This window comes from Cynoglossus semilaevis, chromosome 20, assembly GCF_000523025.1.
Source record: "Cynoglossus semilaevis isolate Cse_v1.0 chromosome 20, Cse_v1.0, whole genome shotgun sequence".
NCBI lineage: Eukaryota > Metazoa > Chordata > Actinopteri > Pleuronectiformes > Cynoglossidae > Cynoglossus > Cynoglossus semilaevis.
The window spans coordinates 3,451,256-3,461,561 of NC_024326.1; the positions used below are offsets into that span (position 1 = coordinate 3,451,256).

Here is a 10,306-nt window from a genome sequence, read left to right on the forward strand (position 1 = left end):
AAGCAGACAACCATACCACCTGATATCCTTAACATTAAACTGGTCAACTTTGTTATTAAGACTATTGCTTTGTTTGTTTTATTTTTGTACAAAATTATTTTACTGTTTTGAGTTTTATAAACAATGCTCATTGTAAAACGAGTAACTGGTAGAGAACTGAGAAATGAGTTGAAAATAAATCTATAAAGTAACAGTAAAATATAATTTTAATTTTGAAATAAAAATACATTTTATTAATACCTCGATTAATCTTCAATGGTGTTTTTTAATTTCTGTGTAAACTGTTTTTTCACTGCTCTGAGACCAGAATCCAGACAATACAATGTGCATTTCTCTACTGTAGGGGGAGCCATGATATCAGTGAATTAGTAAAAAAAAAAACAGCGTCGGATTTGTTTTCACCAAAATATAATTGACCATGACATATACTGCAGCACTAATATTACACAATGCTGCATTTTTACTTTTTCACATTTTTTTCTATGCACTATTCTGAAACTTATTTGCCCTATGAGGGTAAGTTTTCTGTTTAGATATTCCCAATCATGTTTAGTTCATTCATTCATATATATAGATTTGAAAACGTGGAAACAAGACAAGGTTAGGAAGGAGCAAAGTCAGTAGAAGTGAGTGAGGGAGTTGGCATTAAACCCACAGTCACAGATACAGTGGCAGTGCTGTATAATCAGCTTCCACAGTTCTGTCCTGCTGCAGAATAATCCCCTATAGAACAACAATAAAGCACTGTGAAAAAGGGAAGGCTTCAGCACAGGGGATACACAGACGAACCGCTGTATTGACTAAACATACATCCAAGCAAAACTAATAACATTTCAGTTCACTTGAACCCATCAAAAAAATAATACTATTGACTGTCCAAGAACACGTTGTGATTGCAGAATAGTTTTATCTGATTACGTGGTAGTAACCTGCACAGCCACCGCATTGTTATTGTTATTGTTATTGTAGACACCGGTGTGTGTTCATATGTTCTCAGTGGAACATACTGTACGTTTGCTATGAGAAGTCACCACTGAGGTTATCTGTGCTGTGTTTTTACCTCAGATTTTATTTTTGACACAATCTTTACCATGTTTTAGACAAAAATATACATAGATAGATAGATAGATAGATAGATAGATAGATAGATAGATTAACTCAACATACTTTTTATACACGTGATACATTTCAGTACTGATTAATTGCCTATAGCTCTATGGCACAATATGATTGTTTTACACTGTAGTATATGATCACTACTACAGTTTTTTTTACACTGTAGTATATGATCACTACTACATACTATAGAATTATATGTACATATTTCTTTATTATTTTAATTGTTCATGATCTAAGCACGCTCTTCATACCCAGGTAGACCCTGATCTATGATTGTGAAGACATGTTTAAACAAAAACAAATTTAAATAAAATGATCCGTCAATGAGGTTTCACCTGTTATGATTTTCGGGTACATGGACAACAGCCTCTGCAGAGAAGGTGACCCTTGAATGTGTGGAATACAGTAGAAACATACAGTATGATTATAACAGCACTGGACCACTGATGATGGCGGCCACCATTTGCTGAAAGGCCAGAAAGCATTCTCATATTCTGCAAAGCAAAAGCAAACTCTGCATCGCACTGCAGAAACAGTCACGGTTGCATTAAAGTGATGCTGCCAACAAACCGGTACAAAATGACAAGTGTGTAAACTTGAGGCTGGGGATTCAGTGCGAGTAAGACAACACAGCAACAAGATACGTGTCACAGATAACGTCAGGCCAGCAGAGGTTAACAGCCAGAGTAAAAAGGCAAGACTCTTTTGTTATCAGTGCAACCTGCATGCATTGGGGCATGACCGAATTACATTACATGTTACATTATGGCCATTTATTACTGCATACATGTTTAATGTTGAATCCATCCAAAAAATGCCATCTGATCAAAACGTTCCAAGACAGGTGTGATTTGTGATCAAAACACAACAATTTTTTTTAAGTAGTAATAAAGTATAAAAGCTGCATAACAGGTTTTAATCTACAGTATTTCCATCAGATTTTTTTTTATAAAATGACATTTGAATTTCAGTGCAAATAAGGCAACAAGCAGGTTATGATGTGGATGGAAGAATTGTACAAAGAAAGAATTATCTGATGGAAATGTCACTTGTTAATGTGTTCATAAAAATAAGATGAAAGATATGCAAAGAGCTCTGTTGTTATCATAGAGATTTATAAATAAAGTAAAGATTAAGAAAGATAATTTGTCTTAGAACTTTTTGACTTGGCCTTTACTGCTGCTATTAATGCAAGGCAGATGTAAACCAGAACGAGAATCTCTCAGGCCACTTATGACCACTGAGTAGGTTTTATACACTCCCTGTCTGGAAATATGTAGTAAATAGATAAATAGATAGTAAAAAAAAAATATTAGAGACTGCTATGCAGCAATAATTTGAGAATTTTAGAAACGTTATATTTTCTAAGAGGGAAAGGTGGCAGTGGTGTATGTTCTAGCGGCCAAATCTGACTCTTTGCCAGGAGAATAATAGCTGGCTAAAGATAAAAGAAATTAGGTAGATAACTAAAGATATCTATTTTTTTTAATACAATAAACATATGCTATAAGATATTATATTAAAAAAAGGACATAAGCCCTAAAGAATTTGAAAATGTAAACAGAAGAAATGGCCAGACATAACTCGCTGCATGCTGGTACAGGAATTTTTAACGGACATTGCAGTTCACAAGTGTGTAGACCTCAGCCCACTGTAAAAAGACCAATGAAAAGCTCAGAAATAACTGAAACAGCCGTTATATGTCAATGCTGTAAATAAGTGGACGATGGGAAATTAAACGGTTCAGATTGGTGTGGAGTGTGTATCTGGGAAAGATTGTGAGAAGAAAAAGAAAGTGAAATGTGAACCAGCGGCAGCACGTGAGTGTCAATGTAACAATGACAACGTCTCAATGATAAACATGTCAAGAAACAGAAGAAATACCAGCTTGTCCTGTGGGTGGAAAGTCCTAAAATATTCAGTAACAACAGAGTTAATTTCTTGAGTTCAATCAACTGATTAGTAGCTAACTGATAAACCACTATCTATTCACTCCTGCCCCCAGTAAGACTGGACTCTAACAACCTTCCAACAACTGCTGCTATTTTTGAACTGACAAAAATAACATTTCCTTTCCATTATGCACCGCTTCACACAAGGTCAGAAAAAAATATCTGTAAAATATTTGCCATCCTTTTTAATACGTCATAGAAAGGTTTTTGAAACAGCAAGATAAATATATTGCTTGATGTTGTGTCTGGTACATATACATGTACTGCAATTACAGAGACTAAGACAAAACTCAAATTATGAGTTTTTCTTTCTTTTTTTTAGCCAAGAATTTAAAAAAGAATTAATAAGTTGTTAACATTTAGGCTACATTGAAAGGTTAGATTTACTCCAATGTTTTTATCAAATGTCAAATTACTAAAATTGAATACATAACAATATGTAAAAATAATATAACATACTCGTCATTTTTGACAAGTCCGATGATTTTAACTTGAATTGGTTAAATAAAGAAATGTTTCATAATGAAAAAACACAGATTATACTAATATTTATATTTCCTACTCAACCATGTTTCCGACCATCAATCACTGCGGTTCAGGCTCTTTTCTTTAAAGAAACATTTAAAACTATAAAAAATCATTTAAAATCAGTGTTGTCATTAAAGAGCCAATGAGAGACAAAATCACAAAACACTGAAAACTAAATATAAACCAATCACGTTGATGTAAATTGTGTTGTTTGACCACCACGTCCTGTGACACTGTTTTGACTAATGTGAGTGGTCAGCACTGTTCCCATGTTTAAGTGCACATATGGCATAAAAAAAGTTTGACTGAGCAGAAGTGAAAGTAAAGACCCGCAAGGTCCTGTGAGATGATGAATCATGATGCCAATACACCCCACCTGTCCTGAAATACAATACAAGGACAGAAACACTGTGCTGCGCTCAGAAGTACTAACAGTGGAACATCAGAGTCCAGTGACGTCAAAAGGATGGGGCTTTGTTATCATTAATGTTCAACTTCTCTGAACGTATTTGGAACAATCCTGATTTTTCCATTGTTTTAAATGTCATAAAATTGCTCATGTAAACAAATATATTCTTTTGAGAGTTTACTTAACCGCCACAATAGGAACTATTATCGATTTTCTAAATTAAAACCATATTATATCTACTATTATTGGAGGTCAATGGAATTAATACACACACAGCAAAAAGCCTAAGCCTTTGTCAAGACATTAAATAAGTTTTTTTTTTTAAAAAAGTCATAGCCCTCAGAGAAAAGTCACTTTGACAACACATGGTGTCAACTGTATAATCCATATGTGCACCGGCCACTTCCCTCTATATTCTGCACTCAAGTGTCTTTGCCTTCCTGCGAACTTCCACTAAAAACAGGACAGGGCGACCCTGAGGTTATCCTACTTTAACAAGGGCACCTTATCCAAATATATTTTAAGTGGCAGGATGTGCTTATTTGTGCTTTATAGCCTCAAGGATCCTTAATCTGCCCACCAAGGCTGCCAACACACACCCCACATGCTGTTTGTGTACTTTTTATTCCGAGCTGTGCAGTGCAGTGTAACCATGAGATCATGTGGCTCTTAAAAATGCCTCTAAATAGCCCTTTACTGGCATTGTTGAAAGGTCTTGTCAACTACACAACCAGAAATGAGGGCTGGGGCCACGCTCTCACAGCTGCAGTTCACATTCTTCTCACAGAAAAGAAGTGGAGAGCCAGCAGTTTCTAGGCTGAACCAGCTGACAGCACTGGCGGAGTAAAGGAAAGATTCCAGGGACTTCAGTCATTTATACAGTGGCGTTGGAAACAGTGTCGAGGCCGGTGTTTAAAGTTGGGATCAAACCTAATCACATGCATTTGTTTACATGTTGATAAATGCACCTACGGTAGATCAGAATGTATGGAGGGCGATTTCAAACAGGAAGACAAGCAGCAGTATCAGTAGCATCATGCTGCCGCAGCACCGACACATGTGCTGATCTGCGGTCAGTTTGCGCATATACAAAGCATCTTCAGCATCACCCTGCCGAAAGTTCAGTCCCAGGTTTATTAAAGTCAGTGCACCTCTGCTGCCTGCGGTCGACTGCTGCTGCTGCATGCAGCCAATAATACAGTAACAAAGTTAGAGACCGACTGCCAGTCTGTGTTCCGCAGTGTGAGCACCGAGGGAAAACTCACACCAACACAGCAATGCGCCGTTCATATCCAACTAATAACCATCACATTAGGGTGAACTGTGAAAGTTTACTCACCGGCGTTTTTATCAGTCATGCTTTAGCGGTGCAGAAGTTGGAGATGCTGCCGGTGTGGGATGAGAGGAAGAGCCTGGGGCTGGAGCCGGAGGAAGAGCTTCAGCTGGGACTCTCTGCCACAAACAGACAGACACAGAACAGGACACAGGTAAGTCTGAGAGTCGTGGGTTGTTACAGCAACTCCTCCTGGACGCGTGCACAGAGCAGAAGTCAGTGGTTAGAGACGTCTGCCAGAGTTTTGTGAGTCAGGTGGATGAGGTCGAGCCAGGTAAAGAGAGAGAGAGAGAGAGAGGGAGAGAGAGAGAGAGAGAGAGGGAGAGGGGGTGGGACTGAGTGTGTGTGCGTGTGTTGCAGGGTGGAGGCTACTGTCTCTTGATGCAGAAATACTGTATTTGTTTAGGAGCTGTTCTTTTACGTGGGTGCTGAAATAAACAGAAACACAGAGGTGGACATGGAAATGTGTTGTAATCAAATTACAGCCTGGCAGTGACATCTGCACTGATGACAGTACAGACTGACCCTGCCCCGTTATGCACTATTATTAATTGTTATATTTAAGACATATTTTTGCTTCATTTTTATGTGACAAGTATTGTTTAAACCAGCTCTCTGTCTGTTTTTGGTTTCTTTTTTGCCAAATCTTTGTGATTGGTTTGTTTTCACCTTTGAAATTGGACAGAGTAAGGTGGTGTTAGCAGGGCTAGCTTAGCATAGGTTCAATGGAGACTTGTCATTGTAAGAAGTGCATGCCTAAATTAAAACCTTGAGTAATTTAGTTGCATCGTTGTGAAAATGCTGGTGTTGTCATGTAAGGTGAGCTGACAGGACACAAATGCAGCACTCAGGAGATGGGGTGGGGGTCCTTTAATATGTCAGTCCAGAACTCTAAAAATCCACACAAGGATTAATGCAAGAAGTAGTACTGGGTAACAAACCTGGTATCTTCTCAGGCACTCGACAATTATAGCAAACAGCAAACCACAACAGTGACAGCAGGAACCAAAGTGACAAGACTGAGTGAGGGAGAGATGACCCCGGTGACCAGGTGAGTCGAGTGAGACTGATTAACTGGGAACCACAGGACACAGGTGAGTGTGATGAAACTAATTACCCCAGGTAAAGGTAGACAGGAGGGGAGAGTGGCAGACAGACCTGACAGGTGTAGGCTTGTCAAAATGTTGGCTTATGTTTGGTGTGATGACACATACTTGTTTCCTTTAGTTCTCACGTCACATGATCTACTGAATATGGTTAATTTTCCATGCATGTCCCAGAATAGCTAATCCAAAGATATAAAGTTTCTAAACGTCACATGATCTCTGTTGCCTCTGACATGGACATGGTATGAGGTCACTGGGCAGCTTTGATTATTTCATTAGTAAAACTACATTACACTAAATTATTCATCATTTCCACCTCTGACCTACAGCACAGTTATCAACCTCCTCAATCAATATTTAATGTGTGATTTTTAGATCAATAACCAGGTCCTGAGCATCTGACTCTACAATAACCCAGATATTTGACTATTTGAATGCAGTGGACGTTCTGATTGTGATGTGTGTACAGTGTAAACAACGTCTGTGTATTTTGGATGAGCTGGCTGCAGCAGTACACAGGGACTGTGCTTGATTAAGTTGGTGGTGTTCCCTCACCGAAGGGTTTGCGGCAGCATAATAATACACTCATAATGTAGGTGCAGATGTGATCAGGATAATCACAGTAATTGATCACATCTTAATTAATTATTCTAGTGTTTGTGTTATTGGGCCCTACAGTGTTGTGAGGTCATTTAAAAATCCAAAAAGGTTAGGAACCGATAGACTCACTTAATGGTTATGTAGTCAAGCAGCTGTTTGCTGAATAAAACATTGTCCCATCAGCCATTGAGGTTTAAAATATGTGCAGTAAAAACAAATGACGGCGTGATATTATCTAACCGCTCCATTGATCATTGTCTGAGAAAGCTTCTCTGTCAGCACTCTGATGGGACGTTATGTTAACAGCTAGAGTTTCCTACTGATGGTATAAAAAGACTGTGCTGCTGGTATAAGATGTTTTTATCCTTTATGTTGAAACAGAAGCTTCAAGGCCAAAAGCCAGCGAGCGTCACGGCCACTGCGCAAGGATGCAAATGAAAGGACAGTTACTTTGTTTTTCATCCTCACGGTGAAATCGTTACAGCCGGAGATGAACAATTAATGACAAATTGTTTTGATTTCAGATCCCCCACTTCCTGTCACATGACTAGGGCCCTCTGTGCACTTTTTGCCGACATAGGCAAAACCTGACTGGCGTCGAATCACAGCAAAATCGATGAGAGGACCTGAAAGAGGACACCTCTGCTGGGAAGAAAAAAAAGTGTGCCGCATTGATCAGAACAGAACCAAAAGTCCTCTACAGATACAGAGGGAGTCAGAGTTGTGTCATTACACTGCAGATTGCAGAAATCCACATAACAAACAGCTTTTACCTTCATTACCTCTGGTTGCCACTTAAATATTTATGATTTTTTTTTTGTGACCCTATCCTCAATCTGCCCCTGGGCTGCAATCGTCATCTCTACCTTTTCTCCTCTGCTCGCTTCTTATTCGCTCCTCCCATTTTTTTTCTCTCCACCTCATCTCACCTCCTCCGTCCCAGACCTGCACCCGTAGGACATCTCTGGCTGGGTGTCCTTGGGTCCCTACAGTGACAAAGGTACGCTGCTCTCCTCCTTTTGTCCACGGTATCTGTGTTCTGAACAACACTAATTCAGCGTGAGTAATTCTCTAGTATTGTATTAAGTCCCTGGGGTATGCACCGTTGGCTTCACTTATTATTAATCACCTACGCAGCTAGCACTAGCACATCTTTTATGTCGTTTCTGCTCTATTACAGCAAACTACAGTTAAATTAGCCCAGGGAGTCAAGTGCATCGCATCCTCTGCAGAGACTGCAGTGCAGCCTCTAATGGTAAATTCTACCTTCTTTGCCTATTTGTGGAGTCACTGGCAGAGCAAGCAAAACTTTGGGAACTTGTCCAAATGTCAATAGTAACACCTTCTGCCATCAATACTGCTCTGTGTCTGGAACTTTTGGATGGTTTCTCTTTTTTTTTACTTTCTCAAGCTAAACATGGGTTTTCAGCTGATAACGATTGAAAAATGAATAACATTAACCTGCCACAACTGTAGCATAAAATCTGTTATAACAGTCAGGCATTTACATTTGCATTATCAAATAATGTTCTTACTTTTTAATGTATTTTATTATCTGTTTGTTGTCAAGAAAATATTATAAATCAGTCAAATTTGACAACAGAGAAAAAATTCAAATAAAAAAAAAAGGTGGCAAAAAGCCTTTAAAAAAAGGACCAGACTATCTAAGACATTTCACTCATCATCTGATTACTATTAAATAGAATGAAAATATTCAGTCCAGTTCACAACTCACATGCACACACTAAAACCAAGGTACACAGTAATACAGCACCTCTATAAATGTACTTTTACACAAACCCTGGAAGGGTAGTTGCTTGGGTCAGCCTTTACTTTTGTGGTTAGCATAACTGGGGAAACCGAACTGGGAGATCATCAGATTGGAGAAGCTGAGTGGCATGACACCATAAATCTGTGTCAGTTTGTTGAGACAGTAGGACCTCTGAAGAAGGTGCTCGGGGCGATGCCACATTCCCTGGTACCCACTGCTGGCTTCCTTTTCTAGGTTTCGAAGGTCTACGGGTTTCACAAAGACTCCAGAGGGGTTGTTGACCCTGCCCGTAGACTTTAAGTGTTTTCTTAAATACAGTGACACAGCAAAGTTCATGGCAATGTCATCGCAATTTTGCGTTTCGTCCACCAGAGCATGAACAGCTGGAGGTTGGTCCTGGAAGAGCTGCAGGTAACGGTGGTGGAAAAAGGCAGCCCCGATCAGCACCATGGAATATCTGCAGCGAGTCGAGTGAAACGAATCAAAGCAAGTCACAAAAATTAAGTGCTACAACTTTTTTTTTTTTAAAACTGCCCATACTTGTCACCTCCAGCTGTTTCTGGATCCTGCATTTCAAAACTACCATAGCTGTAGACGCCCCCTGCTGTTGAAACATGCTTACGGGGCACAAAGCCAACAATTTGGTCTGAAAATTGCTGCAGAGACAAACATAACATATGGGTACATTTTGTGATACACACTTCATTATTCATCTTTAGTCAAGGTCTGGCCTGCGGGCCAAAAAAACTAGAAAAGGGCACAGAACGTCCTTCATAATGAAAAAACACTTTTCTATCAGAGAATTTGTTTCACCGTGAAAAACATATTCATATAATTTCATTATGTTTTGTTCCAATTTTTTAGGTACAGTATTGGGTTTTTAATTTTCAGAAAACTAAGGTCTTTTCAGTCAAATTTTATTTTCTTAAATTTAGTTATTAAAATGGTCCTTAAAAGGTCCTAAAAACAAGTGTTTGATAGTAAGAAAAAATTAATAATAAATCTCATTTAAATAAAATAAAAAGGTTGAGAAACTGTTTCTTAGGCAAAGAAATATTTACTTAATTTAGTTATTATTATTATTATTATTATTATTATTATTGTTAAACACAATTTCCCTTTTTATATTTGGACACATGGGATGTACTTACCTTCCAGACCGAGAATGCAAAACTGATGTCAGGAACACTTATCAGAGTGTCATCATCCAGCATCAGCACAGCTGAAGAATAGGTGGAAAACATATATTATATTACATATTTGGTGTTTATCATTATTAAAGTTGACATAAAAACCAACCCTCTGTGTCGATCTCAGGAAAAGACTGGAGTCTGTTCCTCATTCGATTGCTAATCTGCTCCTTAAAAACGATAGGGACTGGATGAGGACCCAGAGAGTTCCATAACTTCTGTGGCGTCTGCTCCCCTTTGTTGTTCCACACGATGATGATCCGCTGCAGATGTGGAACAGCCTGGTAGTGATTCAGTA

General features: G+C 38.7%; 2 protein-coding genes across 2 annotated transcripts in view; both read right to left on the minus strand.

The window, feature by feature from the left end:
- The window catches only part of fgf12a (fibroblast growth factor 12a), a 35,916-nt gene extending 27,450 nt beyond the window's left edge, over positions 1-8,466 (minus strand). The window contains exons 1-2 of the mRNA XM_017042347.2: positions 6,283-8,466; positions 5,348-5,460 (exon numbers count right to left, since the gene is read on the minus strand). Coding sequence (XP_016897836.1) covers positions 5,348-5,366 — 19 coding nt within the window. The 5' untranslated portion in view covers positions 5,367-5,460; positions 6,283-8,466. The remainder of the gene's footprint in view (positions 1-5,347; positions 5,461-6,282) is intronic.
- A 153-nt stretch (positions 8,467-8,619) lies between these two features.
- Positions 8,620-10,306, minus strand: part of extl2 (exostosin-like glycosyltransferase 2) — a 2,850-nt gene continuing 1,163 nt past the window's right edge. Inside the window, exons 2-5 of the mRNA XM_025066269.1 lie at positions 10,118-10,306; positions 9,970-10,040; positions 9,359-9,474; positions 8,620-9,275 (exon numbers count right to left, since the gene is read on the minus strand). The exon at positions 10,118-10,306 is cut by the window's right edge and continues 281 nt beyond it. Of these exons, the coding sequence (XP_024922037.1) occupies positions 8,870-9,275; positions 9,359-9,474; positions 9,970-10,040; positions 10,118-10,306 (782 nt within the window). The 3' untranslated portion in view covers positions 8,620-8,869. The remainder of the gene's footprint in view (positions 9,276-9,358; positions 9,475-9,969; positions 10,041-10,117) is intronic.